The sequence below is a fragment of the Vanellus vanellus genome (assembly GCF_965231255.1).
Source record: "Vanellus vanellus genome assembly, chromosome: 15".
Taxonomy (NCBI): Eukaryota; Metazoa; Chordata; class Aves; order Charadriiformes; family Charadriidae; genus Vanellus; species Vanellus vanellus.
Genome location: NC_138920.1, coordinates 15,803,306 through 15,831,012, shown reverse-complemented (window position 1 = coordinate 15,831,012; position 27,707 = coordinate 15,803,306). Strand labels below are relative to the sequence as shown.

Here is a 27,707-nt window from a genome sequence, read left to right as displayed (position 1 = left end):
TCTCTAATTAAAGGCAACAGCACTGGCCTTTAGAGTAGCTTAAACATCCGATGGGAATGCAGGTGTGAAACGACCAACCAATAAATTATTTAGGAAGTCACAAGAAGCCCAGCCAGCATTTTGAGTGTCACTCCAGAACTGGCCTGTGACATTGTACTGTGCAGCTCTGTATGGTCCCGCAGCTCCTTCTTGCTCAGGCGCAGGGAGCTGCACCATCCATTTCTCCGCGCAGTCGGTCCCGCGTGCTGCAGCTGTCCTCTCCGAACGCTATAAAAGGCACGGGCAGCCTGTGTTGGCACATATCACAGTAGAAAAGGACAGTCTCTTGGCTCAGAGAAGATGAAATATCTCACCCCTATTTGCCAGTATCTGAGAATTTAGGAACCGCACTTCCCCCTTTGTAAAACTGTTGAAACAGAGGATGGACAGAATTTCTCAAGTTTAAAACTGGTGTTGTTCAAGAGCTTCCCTTTGCCACTCTGCCTCACCATGTCCTACACGGACTTGGCTGATGCAGCTGTGATATGCCACTTTTCTGCATGACTCGTGAAAAAAATAATTTAACAGAGCAGAATTTAAATTAACCCCTCCACCCCAATGCAGTGGCTGACACCAAACTTTAATCCATGAGATCTTCCAAAGTGAAACTTTTTGATGCATTATCTAACTTAAAAAATGGAACAAAACACATGGGTGAGCTGGTGCTTTAGATGTCAGCTATAAAGCACTCTACAACGGGAGGTTACTTACCCGTTAGGAGACGATCCCCGAGCGCAGCCTGTGCAGTGTCACCCTGCTGGGATGCATGCCTGAACCTTGCCGAGGAGTCAGTCCCGTTAGGTGCCACTGAAGCACCCTCTTGTGGCACCGTGCGTTCAGTGCCCAGGGCTGTGACAGCGAGGTGTAGTCTGTAACCACTTCGCTTCCACGGTCATTCAACTGTCGCTTTCCTGAAACCTGTTATTTGCTAGACTTTTTGTCATGTCCCTCAAAGACAGCTTAGCGTTAGTTCTAAATAATTCAAAAGTGCTGAACTATTCTTAGGCAGGTCTCAGTGTTAGTTTTCACTATTAACTGCTTAGGGGAAAACGTGTCCGCTTCCACTTTCAACACCAAATCAAACTTTATTACCAAGTTGCAGAGGTGTGCCTCCTGTCCTGCCGTTTTAATTCAAAAGCCTCTATCGGTTCTAGTCTGCACCACAACGAGCAGCTCGTAATGAAGCTGCCTACGTGCTGAGCCTTTACATACAGGCGCACAAAGGAATTAAACCTGGCTTTAGAGTTAATTTAGGAAACTCTGAGATGAGGGCCTTTTCTGTGGTGGCGATTTGTTTGCAATCAAGACAACACTGTAGCTATGCTCATGCAAATCTGTAGTTCAGACACTCGAAGCTTTGTTTGTTTTAATCTACATGAAATGATAGCGATTCCTCTGATCTACATTAGACAACTACATCTTCACAACTACACAACTCCTGAGTGAAACACAGGCACTATCTGCTGCAAAAAAGGGGCTCCTTGTTTTCCAGACCATTTATGGCTTGGTCTCATCACTCCTTGCAGCGACAGGCCATCTTCAGGTTCCAAGTTCAGTACAGATCAGACGCAGCGAATCATCAGCACCAAGATCAGCAGCAAAACTTGACTCCAAAGTGCAAGAGATCACCTCAAAAACACCCTTTTATTTGGGGACTAGCAGAGGAAGATCGTTTTCACTGGCTATGCAGTCAAATGAGCAAGTTCAAAGAACTAAAGTAATATTAGTAAAAGAAAGCAAAACAGCAATAGAGGGTGGTGAGTTTTTTTTAATCAAACTTTCATCACTTTCAGTGTTGATGACAAGAGATAAACCACCCTAATATTCATAGCGCATCCATAAGTTGTACCAGGTTTCTGACCCCGACCCCTCCCCTCAGCAAAGGTTCCTTACACTGCAGCCACGCACCCATTACGGCGGCAGTGCTGGCATTCTGTCGTCCAAGCGCCTTGGGGGTGCTCAGTGCTTGGAAGGCAAATAGGAAACACGCCAGCAGCAGCGACCAGCCTTCCTAACTTAAGAGACATGGCAAAAATCTTCATGTGGCTGACGGGCATAGGACAGATGTAACATACCTGGTAGAGCAGAGAAGGGGAGCTCCAGCAGTTCACAGGCAGGAGGTGATAATCGTTCCCCAGGGATCCCACTGCCCCTTTGAACTGGCTGGGTCCCAGGGGACGTTGGCATCAGCAGCCACTGCTGGTCCGCCTTGCTCACTGCCAGCGCTCCAATCCCCCAGCGCCCCACGCCAGCACAGCCCCTGCCATTCCATGGTGCGAGTTCAGCACTGGAGCTGCCTTACACCAGCCACTCCTGAACTATAACCTTTCCAAAGCCAGATCTCCACGACAAATTTCTCAGAAGTTCTGGCAGACTCATCTTAGGTATTCTGATTGCTCTGCAGTCCATCAGCAGCCTTTCTGAAAAATCCTCTAGACCTACGCATACAGCAGCCACGTGTTCCAGAAAATTGCCAGCAACATAAAATAATTCTTTTTATTCCCCTGGTACCACTCAATACTTAGTACCTCTTAGTATGGGTCTATGTTGCAGAATACAGCATTAAGCAAAGATGCCTTAGCTTTCGAGGAGCTAATTCCGATGCCAGAAGTAGTTTAGTTGTAACAGTGTGGAACTTGGCACAAGCTAGTGTTTCCTATGGGGAAGCACTCACACCAAAACGACGGCATCAAGTTTAACTGCAATCAGTCCTTGCAGACAAACATACTTATGACTTAAGAACAGCTCCTCAGTTTATGTAAAATATTTTTTAATAGTCGAGCTAAACCAAGAGCTGTATATCCACATACACTGCACTGCAACTGAAGAGTCACATCTTAAGCTGGTACAATCTTGCCCGAAGAGAAGCATTAAACTGACACCAGCCTGTGTGCAGACGAGGCCTTACTTTTTTCTTTTCACAACGGTACTTACAGCTTCCTACATCACTTTTACCTCCTGAGCCATACCTCCTCTGTCTTGAGCGTACTGCATTTTCCCCCCCTACTCTCTTTATAGCGCTATATTTTCTTTCTTTCCTGTCTTCGGATTGTTACTACAGAAAGGAAAAAAAAAAAAAGTGACACAAGAAAAAAAATACGTAGATTATGTAAGCTATAATCTAAGCATTTTGGTACACACATCACGTGTTCTGATGATGGGCTCCCGCTGTCACTGCATTCCCTTTACAAAGTCTCCGTATTTTGTTAGAGGTGTATAAGAATGAGGCGGTCCAAGTGCCCTTCATATCTGAGATCTTTAACTATAGAAGCACAAGCTATTCATTCTGTGAGTAGCTCGTGGGTGTAGAAAGTTTAGCTGCAGAAGAAATGAAGAAAACTGAAAGGGGATAGTCAAAGGATGTTTGTATCACCAGAGGCAGGGCTCGACAAACCGGGCCTCCCGCTTCCAGGAGGGGGCAGCGTTAGGTTGTCTCTCCATAATTCACTGCTGTAAACCAGGAGAGGTACCACAAACATTGGGCTTTTCTCTTAATGAAACACTTCCCCTTCGAAGTTCCATTCATTAACAGCTTTTATGAAGTACTAGTACCAAATAAGATATTATAAGAGATAGCTATAAACTCATACTATTTATCTGTCTACAGTTAAGTAAACAGAAGTTTAGCGGCTTGGTGTGACAAAGAAGTGCTTTTTACTCAGGAAGTTCTACCACAAGAATAGTAAAAAACACATTTAATATTTATTTATCTAATAAATCCCCTTCACTCTCCTGTGAATTGGTTAGTTTTATCAATAAATGCAGTGAAGATGTTTAAGTAGCTTTAGCACCTGATTTGAATAAATTATTGGTTCATGTATTTCTTTTACATCTAGTAAGTCAGCTGCACTTTAACAAGGATTTGAAGCACTGATGAGTACTTAGTATAGTTATGACCGGGTAGTTTAAACATTGGGATACTGCAAACACATATCTTCTTCCCTCCTTTTGGGTTCATTCTCTATTTTAAAACTGCTGATAAATTTGCTGCCGACTTCTATTTGACAACAGCAAAAATACAGAAAAAAAGTTTCTTTCAAGTTTTGTTCTATCAAAAAGAAAACCTGAGTTCAGGCACTTCAGAAAAACACTGTTACTGCATTTCTGCACCAGCAAACTTCACGTCTGAAGTGTTCCTCTACCCCCTTTTTACAGCAGTGAATATAACAGATGACTACTGTTACAAATGCAATACGTGGTATTAATTAGTGTAAAACTTTAAATTTAAAGCTATCAGCAGAATCAAATAAGCAGTGAATGCAAACTGCTTTTGTGATTCCTTCTGGAAAAAAAAACATGTTTATATCATGCTGTTCAAAGTTTGTCCTCCTCCAGTATAATTAAAAATAATGCTTCTTAGTATTGTAAGATGTATGTTAGTCTAACAAAACTGAAACATTTCAGAAATCGTTTTGGGTGGTGCTTCCCCACAAACACCTAGATGACCTTACAAGTTAAACTAGAGTCTGTTTTGCTCGTTATGAATTTTACATCTCCTTTGATGTGACCTGAATATTGATAATTAGCACTAGCTCATCACATGACAAATTCCGGTTTTCTATCACAACTTGAATCTCTGAAGAATGTTTCTAAATCTCAACAATCCATACACTTGTATCAATTTGGAATCTAGGATGACTTTTGAATTTAAATATAAGAGTTGAGTCCTGCATACTAAATTAATACCAATTTTCCTAACAAAATTAAAAGCAACTCTTCTGAAAGGGAATGCGATGCGTACCTAACTTCCTCTTGTATGTGTAGTTCAAATACTGCCCGCAACTTTCAAAAGTACTTGTACTTAATAGTTACTTATCAAAGCAAGTTCAAGCTATTTCCTACTTTAGTTATTAAACGAATAAATAGGATTATTTTCACTGGGAACACCAAGATGTTAGCCAGTGTCATTAATCAGGCTCCATATTTTGGTGTACAAAGTCATTTCCAAGTACAGCCCTAACTCATCCCCAAAAAAGCTACAGAAACAAGTTAGGAGGTGGAGAAAGACAAATTAATGGGGTAACAGAGAAAAAGAAATTGCAGCTCTATACAAATGCATACTACTAGCACCAAATATCCTTTGTTTTGTTCTGTTTTTTTTTTCAGATGCAAAACAGGTTGGGAGAAGAAAAGGGGGTCTGGTAGCATGGTTTAGATGAAAATATTATATGCCCCTATCACCCAGTACCTCTGTAAGAACGGCTGATTTTCTTCTTGCTATTACTTAATAAAACTACTGCCACATGTAACAACCACAAAATCTTGTATCTGACGAGTACAGAGTAAACACATAAAGTAAATCCAAGTCTGAAATACGATAAACTGACTGACGGAAAGAGAGTATTACAGAGAGTAATTCTGCTAATCATGTTAGGTTTCCTTAATTCCTAATGGGCCTTGTGCACCGGGGTCACAAATAAGGCTTCGCAGAACGTGGCTTCAAGCTCTGGGAGAACGCAGGCGGTATTTTGAAATACTGTATATGGAAGAATCCAGTCCTTAACCTCCTCTAGGTGACCATAAGTCCAAACATTGGACACCTAGATGCCTGAACTAGTAATCTTAAACATCTTTCATAATCAGTGTTCAGAAATAGGCACTTCTAAGCGGTGAGTCACTTTGTTCTACGATTAGTGTCTAAAACAGATTATGTTTTGTCCACTGAAGGTATTTTTCCTAACAGACTAGCTCAGACTTCAAGAGTTCTAACTTTTAGATGCCTGAAGTGAGATGACTCTCATGAATTTCCGTAACGCTCTAGCTTCTAGGTTTTGAAGAGCATAAAAGATTTGTTAAGTAAATAAAATCTTGTAGAATAGTCTTAAAGATGAGGCAACAGCAGCTTCTCAGGAAGATTACAGCTCAAACCCATCCAATCAAAAAAGCAGGACAAATTTTTTTTCCTCAAATACACAAGCAATTTACCTGGGAATTTAGTAATGGCACAGAGACCCCATATATTAGTACAACTTACCTTAATAATAGCAATCTGAAGTTCTTCCTTGCATTTGATATGAGAGTTCTTCATCACATGAACTAGGTTGTTTTCCATTCATTATTGAAGTCTGGTATATACACGTATTTTTGAACTGATTTAACAACTTAGCTACAGATATCCAATTTTCTATTGGAATTGGTTAAATCTGTATAACCTCCAGTATGGTAAAATTTAAGAGCCACTCCCCTTAAAAAAAAAAGCCCAAACTCGTTGCCTCAAAACCTGTAATTCCTACCTCCTCGAAAAAAAAATGTAGCAATAAGGACATTTTAAGTGATATGATTATATGGATACTTGCAATTTATGGAGATAGAAAGTATCATAAAAATTTGACATGTAAAATAAGCCCGTATCGTTTCATTTACATCTTTCCTAACTTTAGTTATGTTTAAAACACTACTGTTTCTGACAAAACCCCTACAGTTTCTTTAGAAGCAGCTTAAAAAAATGCAAGTTTATCAATATATGTATCTTAAGAGATCACTATAAAAGAGGCACAGGGCCCAAGTAACAAAATATGCAACAAAAATATGCAGGAAATAATTTTAACTATTTAAAAATTTGATGTGGGTAAATACAATTAAAATATAACGAGTAAGTCTATTATGTGCTATAATAATAAACAGCAGTTTAGGGTAGCTAGTGTTCCCTCAGTGTTTAAAAAATATCTGAAAAAAATCTCAAAGATAATTTATAAACTTATAGGTTTCTTTACATATAATGCGTTTAATTACATTTTATTTTCAGAAATAAAACTAGTTAAATTGGCTAAAGTGTGGTCAAGAAAGCTGTGAGAACTGAATTTCTGAATTCATTAATCTTCAAGTAAGTAAAGATTAGACACCAGGTCATGTGTTTTGTAAATGTGAAATGTAAGATTTCATTTGAAGTTCCACGATTGCATTATAAAACTACTTAGCTGGAGTCAATCAAATAACGTCATTAGCATAAAGGCATGTTCAGGCTACAAAGCAGTAATTACTTACCTTTACATGAGTTAAAAGGATGCTATTCAAAAACCTGCAAAAATATGCAAGGCAATATCTCTGCCTAATATCCACTTCAGATATGTTCTTGTGTGTGTGGATAATGTGTGAAGTATGAACATATAAATAGAAAGAAAAGAGAAAGAAAAGAAAAAAATAGAGTACTGACTCCCCCCAAACTTAAAAGTAAAGAATGGTCCTTAAATTATTTCATGTAAGGAAGAAAAGCAGCAGGAAGAACTTGGGTATCATTGACAGTTAAAGGCTGTTTGCAGAAGTGTAAAGTATCATTGGATACCATGTTGAAGGTTTAAATCTCGGCACTAGCACCGAAAATGCAAGACCTGAGAGATAGGTGCCAAATCTAAATTACAAAAATACAATTCAAATTAGTACAGTCAATTTCTGATTCACAGTGCACACTGTGCAACCTTTTTGTAAAGCTTAACACAAATGTATCGATACTTACCTTTTCTAGATTAGAAACAGTTATTTTCTTTACAGGAAATACTTAAAACTTAATCATGTAGTTTTCATCCAGAAATCAGCTGGGTAGATTGACAGGCTATTAACCATACAACTGTCATACGATACAATTGAAACCTCTAAAAGTGTCTCCCATTTGTATTTATCTCTGTGTGCAAATCTTTGAAGGTGGAGAAAAGTAGTTTGGTGCCATATTAAGGAAAAAAAAAATAATCCTAAACTCCCTAGTCTTGCAGAGCCAAGAATGGATGGGTATTCAAAGAAAATGTAAATGATTATTCAGGAATATCCCTATGCGATACATACATTTGAACAACAGTGAAGATGAAATGGCAGCAGTCCTTTCAGGCTTTACAGCATTGTAATTATGATCGCTTGCCCAGGATGGTGTGCTGTTTTCTGCTGCTGGCTCTTTAGCAATAGGTTGAGTGTTTGCCTCAGTCTTGGCAGTTGTCAAAACAGTCTTCTTCATATTCATCTCTCTTTTCTCAGGAAATTGTCTCTTTTGGTTTGAAAGAGGCTTAATACCTGTCTGTATGATTAAAAGAAGCTTGATTACTAATGATCATAAAATATATTATATTTTACAAACAAGTAGAGATATTGTTACATACATGTAAGCAAAATTTTATAGTAAGCTCCTGTAAATACATTTGAAATGATGTAATTTCAATTCAAGTCTATAAAGCAAAGGTAATACACACTGTCACTTCAGGAAAAGAGATGGGTAAAGAAACCAGCGCAAAACAATGGTATTTATCATCAAGTTGTGGGGTTTTTGCTTGTTTCAAAAACTACTGCCTGCTTTATAGGGGAAAGAAGGTAGCTTTGATTTCATCTTTTTGCTTTCCAAAGCATACATATAATGCAGTCACATTAGTTCACAATTCACAGTAATTACAAATTACTGCCCAGAACCCAGTAATTTGGAGTTAAAAGAGGTAAAAATAATTTGGAATGAAATTTAAAAAGACGCACTGCTAATATATATATTTTATTTTTTTTTAAAGGGAAATCTATTTGGAATTTTATTAAGTGCTATGCCATCTAGAAGGCCCTTTCAAGGAACTATTGCAATCTAGGAGCTATTATTAAGATTTTTAAAAAGTGACAGGAAAAGGGGAAGAGAACAGAAAAAGGAAAGCTCTTCTTTAATGTAGGACTAGAGAGCACAGACATAAGCCACTGTGCTTCAGGACAACCATTCTGGATCCTGAACGTTAGCTTACCTGCAGCTGAGATTTTGGCATGCCAGGTTTTTCAGATTTTGGTTTGATCTTCTCTTTCGGTTTTGGTTTTGCATCTTTGCCAGAACTTAAAAACTTCATAGTGGCTGCAGCATGTTTGAGAATGCAATCATTGCTACAGTACACAGAATCAGGCTGAGCCAAATTAAAACAGCCAGGACCAATGCACTTTGATGCACCAGGAGCTTCAATTACCTACAGATTGAAATGGAGTGAGTTCAAATTTCAAAGAGGAAACAACAGAAACATACCTCTATAACATGAAAAAGTGCTTACGTACCATATGTGCAGACCACAGCTATGACTTGCACAATTGCCAGTGTGAAAACAACTTTCATTCATGACCCATACAAATCTAAGAATTTCACTCTTGTAAAACACGATTTTCAGAACATGTATTTTCAAGTGGTTGGTTTGCTAGCAGCGAACTAAGGGAGGCTGATTTCCTAAATTTTCAGATCACATGCTTTTTTCTGATCCTCTACATCATGTGAGAAATCTCCTTAATAATGCAGAACTTGTTTCTCAAGAGCAAGGTTTCTAAAACACATTTTAGTTATTTATCACCATCAGCAGCTGTCCTCAACCATGCATATATGCAAAAGGAAGCACTCAGCTGTTCAGGTAATTCTTGCTCTAGAGGTTTACCAATTATAATTTTAGAAGCCTCCAACTTACATCAACACATTCTCATAGATAATTTTGCCATAGCCTAATACTTCCTACACATTGAGAAGTTCGCATACACAGTCTGTATTTTCGTCTACTTCACATTTACTGTCCATTTATATCAGTGTTATATACTATGCACTTCCTCTTCAAATGTTAAGATTTAGAAAATGGTATATTCCTTGAAAACATAGTACGTTACGTCAAAGCCTAGAAACATTTGGAAGTTCTTTAGGCTCCAACATATCACCTGTAGGTATTATGCCTTTAGTCTCACTCTTGTAGATTACTCCTAAAAGTGTTATACAACTGACCTGATACTCAGAACTACTGTAGTTCTAGACAGCCTATCATTAAACTGCAATTTGTAATTACCAAAAGTAAGTTTTTTCAGGCATATTTCCAGTAAACAAACAAACAAGCAAAATTATTTGCATAGTGTGGCTATTTTTCCCCCCAAATCAGTAAGACAGCATTATCTACTGCAGTCTGATAAAACCTGAGTTTGTGAATTTTCCCATAAAAATTAAGCTTATTCTTTAGAATGCTTTTTCATCATGTACACACTTAACTGTGAAGTACACGAAAGAACTATCAATTCATGTTCTCTAAGAAGCACCTCAAACTTCAGACTGAGCTGTCACTTCTAATTAAGGGCATTTATTCAGATGATGACAAAGCTTTCAGTGTTGATGTCTCTACTTATACAATGTCTAAGAGTTTTAACCACAAATCAAAACTCTACAGCTATAGGTGCTTATGGACAGCAACAAAAAGGAGTCTTAAAGTGCTTAAAATATTGGTGTAAGAGAACAGATAAACTGAATAATGAGACTGTTCAGTCACTGTAACACAGAGCAATTTCAGCACATCAACATATGAAATAGCAATGATCTTTTTGCCTAGAATGGGCAGGGAATTCTGCAGCAAGAGAGTGGTGCTTGTTTATACAAGCCACAGAGGGTTTTTAACTGAGGTATGAGGGACAGCAGGGGCTGAAACACAGAAAGACTTGACTGTTCAGCTCTCTCAAAATGTAGTACCACCGGGCAAATACAAGTAGAGCAGTTCCATTCCACTTACAAATGCCAAAAGAACACCTAAAGTATAAGCAGTTCTTCCATTAAAGGCAATGAGTTAATGATAATTAGGTTTTTCTTTCACTAAAGGAGAGATGCCTAACACATTCAGGGACCTTGCTAGCCTGCTAATATCAAAGAGTAACTGGTGATACTCAGAAGCAGAACTTAAAATTAATATTAACAGTCAGTGAAATGCAAATCAACGCCAACAGAACTGGACTCTCAAAAACATTTTTGTGTATAAAGAAGTACAAATGTATTTGAAACTGTATTAGAAAACAGCATTTTTCTCAAAAATGTTTTCAATACATTTATCTTAAAATAGTAAATATTTATATATTAAGCTCAAACTGTTCTGCCCTACACGTTAAGTTCACTATGCTGATATGGATAACTCTACTATTTAAATTGACTAGAAGTGGGGAGTGTTCCATAACCGTTTTGTAGAAAATATACTACAACAGAAAGATTCCTCCAGAGAGATGCCTATACTAGGGATGATTTCAAAGTTTAAAGATTAGGTGTGAAAGAACAAATTCATACAAAAAAAATACAAACAGCTGTACCAGTCAAAGAGCAAATACACTAAACGTGCTCTTCAGGGCATAGTAAGAAGAAAAGGAAAATAGTCAAGATGTTGGCATTATGACAGTAGCTCGGGCAGTACAAAGACAACAACTATAGAATGAAGTTTTTTAATTTGTGTACATTGAGCTGAAGTAGCTTGTTTGCCTGTATTTTGAATTGGGCATGGAACTTGCTATTACAAAATTTAAACTTTTTATATTTCATGCCAGAATTGGCACTAATCTGAAATACAAGTTTTAATGTTAAAAAAGACAGTATAAAACAATTCTCTATGTACTAATAGCCTGAAGAAGCATCAGGACAAAAATCAGAACTTCAAAGACTAATTGGAAGTACAGAGGAAGTACAGCTACAATTAACTCCAACACAAGACACTTGTCAATGTTAAGTAAAGTTTCACTATCTTTAAAAATGCCCAGAATTGTTTGATTTCAATGCTAGTATAAACCCCTTCAGAATTCTAATATTTACATTAAAAGAACACCTTATTATTTGACTTCCATAACAGTATTTGAAAGGGCAGAATAGCACAGAGCATGTAGTGTGGTGTTTCCTTACACCTACATAAAACTTTTAAATCCCCCACTTCAGAAAAACACTTTCTTAGTTTTAGAACTATGGATAAACTTCTGCTAAACAGTAACATTTAGCAGGTTGTTCAGCTTCATATTTAGCTTTAAAAAAAAAACAAGTCAGATTTACAGCCATACAAGTAAGCCACTTTTTCAATGTACTCAGTGAAATACAAAGAGTAAGAAACAGTTCAAATACTTACAGGTTGAAATATCTTTAGTTTTTTCTTCCCACTTGGATTTGCAGCTTTTTCAATCCTACCCTTGATTCCTTGGTCCTCAACAGATTTTTGTTCAATTGTTCCTATGCTTGTGAATTCTGTGCCATCCACATTTACTTGCCCCGCTTTAGCTTCCTGCTGGTCTATTTCTGAAACAGGCTCATCCTGTCCCTGTAGAATGGTGCAGTTTGGACAGATATAGTCCTCACCGTTCCTTTCCAACAATCGCCCTCGAGCCTCAGAAATACCCACGCAGTCACCATGAAACCATTCCTCACATCTATCACAACAAATCATAAACCTGAAAAAAAAATAAATTAAAAAAAAAAATCAACAAAGGAACAGTAAAACATTGTGAAATGAAGACAATTAATGCTCAACAGATATTTCAAGCAGATCTTAAGAATCCCAATAAAGTATTGTTCTGCCTCCCTATTCATTCTGTATTCGTTTGCTTATCCTCTCTTAAATATTCGTTATAAACTCCCCCCCCCAACTTCAAACCAACCCAACAGCTCATTTACATATACTCAAAAAGTAAGCATTAGCATTTGGTTTACTTTTTCATCACAGAAAAATTCCAACTACTTGCATTGCATTTGTAGTTGAAACCTTTGCCTACCTGTTGTTATGAGGCTGACGACAAATACAGTACAGTGCATTGGGGTCATAAATCTCAGACTCGGGTTTGCTTTTGGGCAGTTCTTCAGGTTCTTCATCTGTGATCCCTTTTGCACCAAGGGCAGGCTTCACCTCCTTCTGAACTTGAAGATCTTCAATGTCTTCCTCAGACACAACCACTTGGCTTGCAATCTCAGTGCTGTCTACAGTCTCAGGCTCTTGTTTGACAGGCAAGTCGGACTCAACTTGCTTTTCGGACTGGACGTCCCCTGTTTCTGTAGGATCTTGTTCGGAATTTCTTTTTCTCAGGCGGACCTGTATATCCTTCAATGTCAGCTGCACAGGTTTCTGTTCAACACGTTTCTTTCTCAGTCGATTCTGCAGCTCCTTTAGTGTCAATCCATCACTATCGCTATCAGAAGTATCATCATCTTCCTCATCTTCTTCCTCCTCCTCCTCCTCTTCTTTTGTACGTCTGCTTTTAGAACCTTTCTGATCCTTGCTACTCCTAGTACCAATCCTCCGAGTTGCAGGTTTTATATCTGGAGTGCTCTCAACACTATCTTCTGAAGCAGTTTCAGCATCTGTAGCTGGACAGGATGCTGGTTCACTGGAATCTTCCAGAGCAGTAGGAACACTCCTCCTTCCCCTGCGTCTTACTGTTGTAAGAAATTCTTCTACTCTTTCCGTTCGCTTTGGTTGTCGTCCACTACGCCTGAGGTTTAAGCTTTGTTGCTGCTGTTGTGGCTGTTGTTCACTAGAGTCTACATCAATATCTCCTGCGCCTTCTCGCTTAGCAATCGTAGTCCTTCGAAACCCCCAGGTTTTCCTGAACTCTTTACTTGTAGGCTTGATAGTTTTTTGTTCCTCCTCATTGCTTTGCTCACCTTTATCATCCAAAACTGATGCTAAAAGCAAGGGAAGAGTTATTAAACTGGTGAAGGAAGATGCATTTTCATAAGGTTTGTTTTTCAACATAGTATTATTGTCTTTGTGATAACAGATACAGAGAGATATATGTATCTCCACCTCATTTTATCACACTGAAAACAGATAAAAATACTTTGTGAATGTAATAACACAGCAGCAGCCATTAAGTAGGTCACTGAACACCATGCCAATGTAATCCAGCTGTTATAAAAAAAAATCTTTTGTTATTTAAAAACATATGTATATCCACACACACATATACACACCCAGAGGACAAAAGCGTATTTTCTGCCCAATTTAAAAGGAAGAAATCTTACCAGGAGAACTATTTTCCATGTTGTCAGTATTAGATTCAGATTCTAATGGCACTGGCTGCGAACTTACAGCTTGTTCCATAGTACGGACACCACAGTCCCCACCCTGAAATGCTGAAGAGAAACATAAGGTTCAAAACTCAGATTCAAAGAGATTCATAGCCAAAGTAATTATTAAATATTCTGATGTAATCTCTTTACGTTACTGTAACAAATACTTAACTTGAATTTCAAGCCACTCATAGTCACTGCATACCAACAAAAAGTTCAGTGAATTCCCCCAAAGACAAAGTACTAAGTTAAAATGTATGGGTTTGGACACTATACTGACATATTTTATCAAACAGCCTTAGGATTTCTGATTATTTCTCGAAAAAATCCATCCCTGGGGTTTGTCTGGGGAAAAACCTCTAGCAGTTCCACTCCTTACATGCACACAGAAGATATGCATGCACCAGTGTGAGACACCACAGAGCAAAACAAGGAGTCACCCAAACAGGCAGTACAGACACAGTTACTGTTTTAAAGGGGAGGGCGGTATTTGATATCAGTAACATTTCCTGGTAAAAAGGACTGCTGATTACCTGCAGCAGGATAAGAAACAAGGTAGAAACAACAGCTAGTTTAAAGAAATTCAAAGCTACCGCTGTTTAGATAACACAGGGTCAGTCGATGAATAATGACGTTTTGGATTTTAAACAAATGTAAAGCCACAGAAATATCCCAGTCCTCCTTATTAAAATAAACTAGGTCTATATTTTGTCTATTAAACAGTCTAGCTTCTATTTTTAAGTTGTTTCAGAAACACTGGTGGGTATTCAGGATAAAGTAACACACTTTCCCTTCGTTATGTCTCTAACAAAGTTCACTGAATAGAAGAAATTATACACAAAAGAACAAAATAAAAATCTTCTCAAACATCTCTCTGAAAAAAAAAAAAAAACAAACAATCTGCATTCAATGAAACTTGAGAAAGACTGCTCTTTGACATGGTTATTTACAAAAATATTTTCAGCCTGTATGATCTACAACAATGACAAAAAAAAAATGTCAGCAAAGAACCTCCAACTATCATGGATGGAGCCATAGGAAAAAAAGAAAGAAAGAAAAGAAAAAAAATAAATCTGTGGTGACAGCCAGGATCCCTTTTTTCTCAAAAAGTAATTTCCAGCATACTAGGAGACTCTCTTATTTGAGCAGACAGAAGCAACAGACGCAAACAACGGAAATAAGAATAAAATCTGAGACTGCATTTTGAGTAATTCAGGAATAACCTGGTTTGATCGAGTATTAAAGTTGGTATTACATCACGGTGCAGTGTTTTAAATGAGTTGCATGCCATGTAAATGCTCTCCTAAATGAATGCAGAAATTATGTTTTGCAGTCATTGCAACTACATTGCTCATATGAAACTATAACATGCAGCAGCAAGTGTATGTCAATAAATTGGGTAAACAGAAGCAGTGCTTTAAAAACAATAAGAAACTCAACCCTCCCCTAGAAATGTTTCTGGAGTAGTTATATGTGAATTCCTGGGTCAAGAATTGTACAGGTAAGCCAAAAGGGAACATTAACAGAATTCCTAAATAAAAGCACGTGCTGAAAGAATCAAAGATGTTTCTAACAGCTGTACATATTACAGCTACAAGTTTTCAGAGGCATCCTTCAGCAAGCTTTCCCCAGTCTTGCAGTGTACACTACTGATAAACGCCTCCTTATTTCATATACTGCATCAGCTGAATCACTGCTCTGCCTTATCAAACACGAGTGCTCTACAGAGCAACTCCTCTGCTTTCTTATATTACATTTACCAATGTTAAAACAGAAATGCAACTGTCAAAGCTATGGAAACAAACAACCATGCAGATATGTTAAAAAATTAACACTGAAGCTGTAAGAGTCATTTCCCTGAGATACTATAAATGTACCAGTAAAAGTACCAGACTCCAGAACATCAATTTAAATAGTAACTGATTACTTTTAACCTTACAGCCAGATTTAAAAGTGAATTTTGAGCCTGTACTACCCAGGTAAAAAGCTGAAATGGCTTTAATTCAACATGAAATTCCATTAAGTTCTCCCACAAAAAAATCACTAAAACTTTAAAAAAAAATAATTTAAAAACAACACTAAAATTATATTCACACCAGAAAAAGGTTGCAATAGAAGTAAGGGAAGAAATCAAAACAAGTTTTACATCTTTGTTTACCTTGAAAGATGAAGTTAAAAGCTACAGGCAGAGGTAATCCAAATTCTGAGATTTAAATTCCAGAAAAAATGTAAAGAACTAAGAAGTCTCTTCAATGTCCTCTATATGCTTTACCTGACACAGCATTAGAGGTTCGGAAGGTTTCTCCCTGTAGAGCTGAACGAAAAGGAGAACCAGAAGAGGGCAGCAAAGGATCAGAGTCATTCAGCATTATCCTTCCAGCACATACTGAATTTCCTGATTCAGAAGTGCCAGACTGAGTCTCAGAGTTGTCAGCAGGACCAAATACTATCAATTCTCCTTTTCCTGCTGGCTCCTGGAGTGGGGAAAAAAAGAAGACAAAATAAGACACTGATATATTCATGAACTTATCTTACTATTGTTTACAGAAATTTGGAGTTGTTTTGCCTCTATTACATTATAAAGCAAATTCTGTTATTTTGCCTTTTTGACAGTCTTCTGCTTCCAGAAAGACAATGAAACTGGAAAGAAAAGTCATAGTAAAACAATACCACCTCCACCACTTACCAAAAGCTGAAACTTTTGAAAAATAAATACAGAATATGATTGTACTCTCATCAATTCATTTAGATCCCATGAAGACTTCCAAGAACAAACTGCAATCAACAAGCCTATTCCATTTGCAGTATTTAAAAGCATTCCGAGAGTGAAATTTAATAAGTGCATATTGTGCAATGAAAATGCAGAAATACTTTTAAACTCCATCACCATGCCCAAGTTTATAGTAGGAAAGATTTACCAGTTTGTACTACTAAATTTTATCACAGAAAACATCCGTAGCTTTGAGGATTTAAATCCAAGTGGCTACTCAGTGGTTTTGCAAGGTAGGATAATAAAAATTTATAGTTGAGCCCCAGAATTCAGGAATATTCCTTACCACTGTCCCTTTCACTAATAACATTTGCAATATAGAAAATTTCAGAAGCTTTCTTTCAAGGAAAGCAGATTATATCAGTAACACCACCTTTTCCTCAAAATTAACCCTTGGAAAATATTTCAAAAATCACAAGACATTCATTTAAAGTATCTGAACAACTGTTTAGTCCAGAGGTCTCAATTCACATGCAGAACAGCAATGGAACATCAACTCTGACTGCTTGCTTCTGAACTCACCTAACCTTGAAAATCAGTAGGAAACGCCTGCATGTGACCCAAAGTAGTTTACCAAACTAGAAGAACACTGGAAAAGAATTTGTGAGGAAAAGGAAGACCAGATAGACAGGACAGAAAAAGTCACTTTTGAGACAGGGATTCTGTGTGTTAGCATTCTGAAATCAAAGATGCAGGGGAGTTGCCATAGTAGGTGTAGGGAATAACTAAGGCTTTTAATAATTCTTTCAAAGGAGTAAAAACTGATTATTAACATTCCAGGTGGGGAGACATACACATTTAAGAACAGATTACATAATCCTTCATTGTCATGCCAATACACAGCCTGACTTTTCTTTTTAAAGAATACGTCAATGTTTTCAAATCTGTCAAGCCCCCAACTCTTAAAAGCATCTTTGCTGCTTAGAAACACATTCTATTTCCTAAGCAACTATCATCTCTAGGTGTTCTCCAATGCTATGTTACTGTCCCCAAAATAAGCTGACAGGATAACAGAAAGCCCTCCCCAAATCTAATTTTCATCAGTGCACCCGTTTATTATTTCATGAACAATAGATCTCAAAGTTTGCATGCCTGTGGCAAAGCAGAATTAGGAAAAAAAACCAGGAGTGTATAGCTAGATCCACATCAGTATCTCCTGCCCCTCTACTTTCTCTACAGGGGATTACATACATTGTCTACATTCTTTCCCTCAGCCAACTATTCCCCACTCAAAAAAGAGGAGAAAGAATATAAACAAAGACAATAGAATAAACTATTTTTAAAGACCCTAGTGCTATATATCATGATATTGAATACCTGCTCTAATATGTATTTTGCTCCATTGTCTGAATCAGTGATTATATCCAGGGAGTCAGTCACTGATGGCTGAAGACAGACTGAGTTTAAAGTGCCTTCTTCCACGCTGTTGTTCTGTAATAACCTTTCAATCTCCCTGTTCAGAATCTCCAACTGATCACACATCATGCAATTTTTAAGTGATATGCCTAAAGGAAGAGGGAAAGTCAGCTAATCACTTCTTGTTCAACTCTGATGTTAAACTATGAAAACAAACTATGCCTCTAGAACATGCAAAAAGTGCATCCTATTTGAATAATTTATCCAGTAACATACTAAAGAACTGTCTTCCCAGTGCACAATTATGTATCTGTGTGTTTAAGGCCCTGTGTGCAACATGGTCTTTACAATTACATTTGAGCCACAGAGCTGGTATCAAAAACAGAATTGGCGTGCTCTCTTCTCAGGAGACATTGTGGCTCACTGCACGCAGCACATTTTACACAGCTAGTCATACCCCAGCAGCAAGGCTGTACAACACAGAGTCTACACCTCTGATTTAATATAAAATAGCATTTTTAACACAAATAATAATTGAGAACTAAGAGATCACATGCAAGAATCATGCCTCTTTTTGCATTAGTAGATGTTATCTCATTATTATTACCTCTGTTACCTACAGGAAAAAACTAACAGAACCGCAATTTTAAAATCATTTCAAATTAAAGAGATATAAAAAAATCAGTACACTTAAAACACTACAATTGCAGACCCCTACATTTGCTATAAAATGCTTGGGGGTTTACTATTATTATTATTTAGTATCTCCACTTTTTTCTCTCCCCATTTGGTCCAAGTTATTTTTCATGAAAAATAAGTTTCAAACTTCTTTCACATGCATCTGCTTTTGCAGAACTGCATCCTAATACAGGTTAAACTTAAATGCCTAAAAGCAGCTGAAAAATCAAAGATTATCAAAACATAAAACCACAAAGTTTTAATTCACAATTACACTTTTAAACGTGACAAGCCTGCTGGCACTTCTAAGCAAACATTCTGCTAACTGCCTGTAAAAATATTTACTACAACATAAGGCAACTTGGTTGTCTTCAAATGTCTGTTTCTCTTCCCAGTTCAGTATAATTGTTTGTTCATTTTGTTCTCTTTGTTCTCAAGTTAGCTACTCAATTGCAGCTGAGATACTGACAGAAATGCAAGCTGAAACAGCAATCTGGTTATCTTGTTTTAAAGGAACTGAACATCCGTGATCAACTAATCTCATTCCTCCTAATACAGTACATTAATCACATCTCTGAAACTGAACATTCTAGCTGGAAACAGAAAACTATTGTACTTCCCCTAACAGACAAATCCCATCAGCATCATCCTGCCTTTCTGCCTTCTCCTTTAGAAAGGATATTACGTACCCTGGCAAAATTTGAGGCAAGAGTCTCTATAAATGATGGGACAGAAAGACAAAATAATGTTAAACACCTATACTGTTGCATATTCATAAAGTCCTCTGGTTTTGCACAGGTTAACAACTTCTGTGATCAGCAATCTCCACTGTGAAAACGTGTAAGCTTTTAAGACTGACTATAAATAAAGGTAGAAACACACATCAAGACTTTCTTAAAGGAAAAAACCTCTCCCCCTTCAGAGACGAAGTAAGCTTTGCCAATACAAACCCTAAGTTGATTTAAATGGTCACACAACATACACAGCAGGTCTTCATTAACAAAGGATCCACAGTGCTTATTAAAATCCACGTTTATGGACTACAAAGAACAAAGTACAACACACACTACTTGGGCGGCTACTTGCTCCCTTCTCCTCTCCTGTTACATGGACTGCACCACATCCACCCACATACCTCCGCAACAGAAATAGTCACCGGACTCCTTAGTAAACACTCGGTTTCTGAATCCAGCAGAAAATGAACCCACCAGAGTGATCCAAAAAGATAAAAAAACCCCAACATCAGAACTTGTGTAAAGACATGCAAGTACAGGGATGGAGAACCAGATCCCTTTAGGCAGGCTGAGCTGGTGTCGCACCTTGCTGCTATCTCATTACATGTGTACACCACCAACCACACAACGAGCGCCCATCTCAGCCAACAGGACTTCATTAACTGTCCCCTCAGCCAAGACTCTGTTTTAAGCTTGCAAACTGTAATTACATGAGCATTCCTGTGAAACAGAACAGTCACTTATCTAAAAGTGGAGCACAAAGCTGATGCAGAGTATCTTGAGAAAGAATATTCAGCCAAGAAAACATTTATTCAGGTTTTCCCTCCCCCATTAGCTTGCAGGTAAAAGTTTCCCCCAAACAAGTTAGGCATTTGAATTAATCCTGGACCTAAATTCCTGAAGCAATTGAAGCACAAAAGTATCCTACCCTAGAAAAATCACAAAACTGTCACAAGCTTTTAATTTCAATTTGGTCAACTATTCTCAAGCAGTGACAAACCCAAAACCATGGGGCTGCCCACTCTCTAAGACTGCAGAAGCCATCATGCACAGTCAACATCCCTGTGGATTCTCTAAATACTGCAAACCTGTGTGGTTTTCAGTATACATGGCTTGAAGAAATTCCAGAGCAGTATCAGCAGCCAATCTAACAAGAAAGAGAAAAGATATTCTCAAATTCCAAGTCCTGCTGCTACTGCAATACCACTTGTTCACAAACACGCAATAAAAAAATCCATCCTCCACACACCTTTATTAATCAATTAAAAAAGAGAGAAAGCTTGTAATCTCACTCCAATTTTCTGTAAATACATCATCACTCTCACGTTCAGACAAAACCTCAAGAAAAGCATGCTGCTATCTACTGCCATCTTTGTAACCCAACAGTTCACAAGTCTCAGGCAAAAAGGAAGGGAAAGAGATGATCTGTGCCAGTGACACAGGGCTGAGAGGTGTTAACTGCAGGACAGGCAACTTGAAGACACCTGGATCTGCTGACTCTGACTTCCTTAAGCCATTTTTCAGATGCCTCAACATAACATCTTAATCTGATGATGACAGAGCAAAGCTTTTAAAGAACACCAACATTTCCCCATCTTTTTGTGTTCATATTTTTAGACAAAGGCTGATTCAACAAACTGCCAACAAATATACATTCAGATCAGTATCTCCACTTTTTTTTCTCTCATTTCCCTGAAGAGGTAATAAAATGTCCAGTGGGTCCAATGACTGCATAAAGATTTTGTCTTTTCTAGAACTTGTAATTTTAAATGCATTAAGAATTCCCTGCCTCAATTAACTGGGAAGACTCCACTCTAAAAAAGGATCTTGAAAGACAGCTTAGTAATAAAACCTTTAATATGAACTAAAAGCAACCAAAAGAAATAATTTCTCCTTTATCAGAGGACTTGTGTACCATAAAAAACTCCCTAAAAAACTATGTCAGAATTCAGGGTAAATTCTTCAGTTTCAGCTTACTAGATATTTTATTTAGGTTTTTTGAGGAATCTATATGAAAGATCAGTCATCTTTATCTTCTCATTAATGTTAATCCTCATTGTCAACAGCTAGATGACAGAAGATACCGCACCTTATTCCATGTTCTCGGATGACAGCACTCTTCAACACTCAGCCAATTTGCTGCTATCTGCACAAATTCTGGTATCTCATTATTTACAAGTTATACAAGTACCCTGCATGAAAACTTTAGTCCAAATGATTAATGTCTGGCACCTGTTAGTTTATTCCCTACTCACCCTAAGAACTCTACAGAAGGACGTCTTCGATTTTGAAAGATCTCATGCGTACCTGCCCCTACACAAGCACCCAAGAAAGCAAGGCTCACCTCATATTTAAGACTTGTGATAGAACCTAGCACCTGCAGAAGTCATTTCAGTGTGACCTGTTACCTAACATATGTTTACTTCTACTGTGACAAAGAAACAAAGGCACCTTTCATTTATTTAAAAAAAAAAAAAAAAAAGTCTTCATATTGAAGCTCCAGTTAATGTTTTAGATACATTATGGAAACTCAATGGCCAGGGCCCAAGGACAGCACAGAAATCTCTGTCAACCACAATGGCCATTATAAGGTTCAGCAACTTTCTGAAAACTAGGGTTAGCGAGAAGACTGACTGTTTGCATCTGCAGAGAAATTCAAAGCATGAGTCTTATACCTTCTAGCTTTTAAAAGAAGGCATCATTCATCAGTGACCAGTTTCATCTCCATGTCCTGACACAAATCCAGTCTTTGCCAATATTTAAGACACTAGTTGCAATTAGAGTAACTTGTAATTGGGCTTTAGTTATATTTTACTGTGAGTATATGTGTATGTGAGTATGTGAGTACTTCAGAATTAGAAGGCTTGACATGCAAGGTATTTGGCTCGAACCAAAATAACCAAGATAGGTTTCTTAACTACCAAAGAAACTGCAAGATGTTATGAAAAGGACAGAAAGCGTCCTTTCCAGAATGATGTAACAGTGATTCCAATCACAGTTGATGCTATTTGCTCATTTTATTCCCTGTAAAAGAGGCACTAGACTTGGCCTATGCCTCCTTTAAGTGTTAAAAAATTCCTAATAAGCAAATACATTAATATCACATGAGGAAAAAAAAATATTGTCTGATAACTCATATAAGGACACAATTTCTGATGCAAATGAAAGAAATATTGGTATGGCTTAGTTGATGTCACTCCCACTCAGAAGACTGATCTCATTGAAAATTACTTTCCATCCCTATTTGTCAAAAGATGACATCTGGGAAGCTGGCACTCTTTCTACTAAGCAGGAGCAAAATTAATCCCTTGCATCAACAAGCATTAGAAAAGAGCCCAAAGGAAGTCAGTAGGGCAAAACCTGTTTTGTACATAAATGAGCAGTTCCATTCAGACCACAGACAAAAGGTACAATCCACTGCCCCCTAAGAAGAGCAGGGAACGGGTTCTCCACTAGCACTGCAGAAAGCCACCGACACACAGGGCTGCAGTGCAGTTTCCTCCATCTGCTCATCCACAAAAGGTGCAAGAGCAGACTACTTGCATGAGAAGCAACAGAAAATCAGATGACCAGGTACAACTAGTATATATGGTCTTATGGTCTACATATGTTTTCATATAAAACACACCCACTGCTTACTGATTAAAGTTTCTTCCTTCTGGAAGAAGGAAGACATCTTTCAAAGTCGTGAAATGGGAATGTTGTGACAGAAGCAATGAGAGTTGAAGAGAGAGAGCAGCAATCATAAGGCTCAAGTCTGGATACGGGGAAACACAAGAAATCTGATGTGATTCTGAACTCCCTTATCCACCCCCAAATAATCTACTATCTCGCTACTTGACACTATAGACAAGCTGCAGTTCAAGGTCAAAAGTCCAGACATCCCTGGTAAATACAAAGATTTTATGCCAGGAAGAAGTTCACATTTGAAAAATCATCTCAAAATAAAACTTGCATAAAATTGAAATATTTCACTGCTTATAGTTAGACCTAGAAGAATAAAACCAAACAGAAATAGTGCTACAAAAATTGTAATGCTTATCTGTAAATGCTTTGCTGGCTATAAACATACTAAATTAATTCTAAGATTATAAACAAACCTACCACTTCATATACCCACAATACCAACTACTTAAAAGTGGCAGTTAATTCCTTCTTATTCCCATTTAAAAAATTAACACATCAACAAGCTTTGAAATTTGCATAGTGTAGATTCAGTAATGTGTATTCATTATTACAGCCATGTTCCTCAGAATTACCCCATCCTAATTTAAGAAATGTGTAATCTTCTTAAATACTGCATGAAGCAGTAATAATTACAGGCAAATATAAGCAGTGCTATATAGCCAAATTAGGACAAAGTATCATCAAGATATAGTTTTAAGGTAGCTTTTAGTATCACAACAGTATTTCAACCCCAGGTGCACATAATATGCTATTAATTTGTCAGGGACGGCACCACTGATATCTACAATAGTCTCACATCACACCCTTTTCCACTCAGACCTGCTGCTTCTTCCCTCACTTCCCCATCTCCCTTTACAAAGACAGGTTCTAAGACTTGTAAAGTCTCACTTTTCAGCGTTGGGCAGTACCTCATCTCAGTTCCTACCAAAAGTAATGGAAAAGAACTGACTTGACTAGCACAGGAGACCAGGCTGCCCCAGGACAGAACTGGCTGCCCCAGAGGAGCGAGAATCTGCACCCTCTGAAGGTGGTGGAAAGAAAGCCTGTGATGGCACCCATACCACAATGTGAGGGAAAAGCTCCCCAGGGACACCTTAGCACACCAGTGTGACCAGCTCTCCCAGGGGAGGGAAGGAAAAAAAGAAAAAAAAAATAATAATTCAGAGGCTTCTGCATCTCTGTTGAAACCCCCTTCCTCAATCTTGCTGACATTTTCACAGAATCATCGAAGGTACTGTAAGACCTTGTGGTATCATGATGTGGTATCACGAATAATTCAGTAGCATCTGTCACTACCACATTTCTACCATCGATATGCCTGGAAAACCAGAAAAATCATTTAAATTAAGTTTTGTGGTTTGCAGAACTTCTCACTTTGAATGCAGAGTTGTTTGGGTTTTTTTTATTCTGACAAGATTATTTCAGATGTCGAGAGTATGGTGCAACACACTTGACCTGTGTTGGTACAGGAGAGCCCATTAAGTGCACATTCACATCATACTAAATACTACCAAGATGCAGTGCTGATGCAAATCACCTAATGAGATGTAAAATGTAAACATTAACTACCTTTTTTAAAAAAATTTCCAAAAATGCAGAAACAAGTGTTCAATTCTCTTCCAGATTTTTCTCACAGGACAAATGAGACTCAATACATTTATACATTTCAGAAGATTACTTTTTTTCACTTGAGAAAGGTATTGAAGAGATATTCTAGATTGACAATAAACTTTATAGCAAACTAACTTGACAGCTTGCTTTTTAAAATAATTAAGCAAATGTATTCATTCCAAGAAGTAAAAGAAATAGCTTCCTTTAAAAACATTCACTTGGTCTCTGTGCTTGTAACAATCATGAGCCTTTCCAAATTAAAACGTCTTTAGTCACCCATGATTATAAACCCTTTCTACTGTATGTCTGAAACTACTACATACACCACCATCCTCGCCGTGATTTCTGTCAGGCGACTCACTTACCTTACGTAAGCCTCCTAAGAAGGCCACTGCCTGCCGTGATGGGTAACTGCGCACACACAGGACAGCAATCCTGCACATTTGCAGTGAATGCAGGACCTCCTGGAAGTGTTGGACTTAATGTGTATGCACAGAATCACAGTACCATACACACCCAGCAGAGTCTAGGGCACAGCAGCAGTTAGACAGAAAACACACTGAGCGACAGTATGACATAACTACTCCAAGCAAAAATGCATAAAGTAGCTCCTTCATTTATGTAAAGCAAAACGCACACGCTGAAGTTTATTTTGATGTTTCTTTCAGACTAGAAAATCAACTCCCCAAGCAAAACATTTAAAAAAAAAAAATCTTATTTCAGATTGCATCATACAGGATCAGAACAGTCAGAAAAAAAATCAATTAAAAGAAAGAAGGGATGGACCACTCAGTAGATAGTGCAGCAGAATAAGAACAGCACCAGGTATTACAAGTGTATTTTATTCTGGATAAGTGGCAAAAAGTGCTTCTTTGAACCAGAGTGAAATTCCCACAGCTAAATAGCTATTTCTCACAGAAACATTCAAGGCACTTTAGCAGCAGGCCCACAAGAAATCTGGCAAACTTGAGAATTTAATTTAATAACAGACAAGATTGTGATCATATCTACACTACAGATGTTCACTGTCACAATTGCACAAGTCAGGAATGTTACGGGGTACAATCCCTAATCGACAGAGCCATGCTAGCATAAGCACCTCCTATTTGTGCAATTACACCTGCAAAACTGTACTTTTACCTGTATGAGCCGTTCTGTTTGCAGGGTGGGGTAGCAGGTGCGCACCACCCTGGTGCAGCAGAGCGTTATCAGTGTGGCTGCACACATAATAAAAGCACTATCAACACACAAGTACAGGCCTTTCCAAGTAGGGAAGCAGTTTATCTCAGGAGGAAGCAACACTGAAAGTTCCCTCAAATTCCTTGAATGACAGAAGTTACATTAGCAAACAGATTCTAAGATGTTTGGCTACACATTAGAGCTTTTGCCAGCACAGCTCTGTTAGTAGAGGGGGAAAGAACTGTAACTGACAGCCGTACTGAGGAAACTTTAGTAAAGCACAAACATTAACATGAGGCACTTACAATATGCACCTCCTCTAACCTGTAGGCCCATAATTGTGTTTGATAAACAAAATTCATATTCAGTTTAGGGTTTCTGCATTTGAGGAAACAGTAACTAATTTTAAGAGGAAAGACAAGTATTATATACATGCCATTGGCATTTTCTCATCCAGAGCTTCATGGGTGCTTAGAACACTAGGCAGATACACTCTACTGGCTTACTAACAAACACTTTGCTTTTTTTTACTACTCTGATAATACCTCCTGAAGCTTTTATTCCCATTCTTCTCAATAAATTAATCCCATATCTGCCCTAACAATAGAAATTAACCCAAAGATAACAAAACAAAATTTATTTTTTTGGTCAGGTTTACTTCTGCTCTCAGGGTCTGAATAGTATGAGCAAAAATGAGACAGCAAGTAGATTTTGCTCATTAAGAAAAGTTGCGAGCAGAATCACAAGAAGTGTAGGTAGCTCTGCTTTTTTCTTTTTCCCTTTTCTACAGATATTGGGGGGGGGAGACAGCTTTCCGTGGCCAAAAGCTTACATTAAAAAAACAAACATAACCATCTCTCTACAAGAAACCTTCTAAAGGCCCCAGTACAAGCCAATTTTACAAGCCACGGTCCTAAGTTTAGGCAATGGAAATATCAATTACAAACTTTGATTGTTATTGGGTATTACTCAATATACAATATCTTTACCATTCCTCTTCCACCATCCTGAATGAAGATACGTTACAAATATATACTACTTATTTGCCTCTTCACAGTTTTACACAAACTAATAAAGCTGTGGGGGTTTTTGTCAAGTTGGCATTATTACAGTACATACACTAGTTACACATCCCAAAACACTATATGTAAAAAATGTTTCACATTATAATTAAACCATCTGTATCTAGGTATTATTGTCAGTAGAACTGTATATACAGAAATGGGCCCCAAACAACTACAGGATTATAACTTCTGACCCTATCAGCATAGCTGTTGAAGAAAAACAATCCTGTGTTTTTATACTTTTTTCCATCATTTCATTTGTAAAAAGTGAGCTAAAATATATAATCTGAAACAAGTTATAATTTTCATTCTTATTGTATCGAAAAGGCTTCATTAAATGAAGTAAAACAGAAATTAATTTCTCCTTCAGAATTTAGTGAAACACAGCGATTACAGCATACTGATTATGTTATTAAAAATGCAGTAAACACAGTTCAATACCCAATTTTGATTAGGGTTTGCTGTAAGAAGGCATATAATACACATTTAATCTTTGTGTCTTAGCTCCCTAACAGGAAATTTAAGATTTTTCTTAACTTTAGTCTATCAATGCTCAAGACTACCATCATTAGGAACTGTGAAGTATTCACTTATTTCAGATGTTGTATTAGATAAAAACTTAACAGTAGTACAACCCTCAAAGCGTGAAGTGACAGTTGACTGAAGATTCTCCTAGTGAGGACAAAGGCTTGACAGAACACAAAAAAGCAACCAGTTCTTGCGTAAACTAGATAGATCTCACTTATATTAGAATCCCCTCCTTAAATCTCCTACTACTTGTAGCACTACAAGAGACACCAGGCAGAAAAAGTATAGCAGTGAAT

General features: G+C 37.7%; 1 protein-coding gene across 2 annotated transcripts in view; it reads right to left on the bottom strand.

Moving 5' to 3' along the window:
- Positions 1–27,707, bottom strand: part of DIDO1 (death inducer-obliterator 1) — a 56,101-nt gene that overhangs the window by 25,666 nt on the left and 2,728 nt on the right. The window contains exons 2-7 of one of the 2 annotated variants that reach the window (XM_082491302.1): positions 16,077–16,278; positions 13,757–13,867; positions 12,511–13,417; positions 11,871–12,189; positions 8,739–8,951; positions 7,816–8,041 (exon numbers count right to left, since the gene is read on the bottom strand). In XM_082491302.1, the coding sequence (XP_082347428.1) occupies positions 7,816–8,041; positions 8,739–8,951; positions 11,871–12,189; positions 12,511–13,417; positions 13,757–13,867; positions 16,077–16,173 (1,873 nt within the window). In that variant the 5' untranslated portion in view covers positions 16,174–16,278. Of the gene's footprint in view, positions 1–7,815; positions 8,042–8,738; positions 8,952–11,870; positions 12,190–12,510; positions 13,418–13,756; positions 13,868–15,962; positions 16,279–27,707 lie in introns of those variants that run through there. The other variant, XM_082491303.1, reaches the window with a different exon arrangement.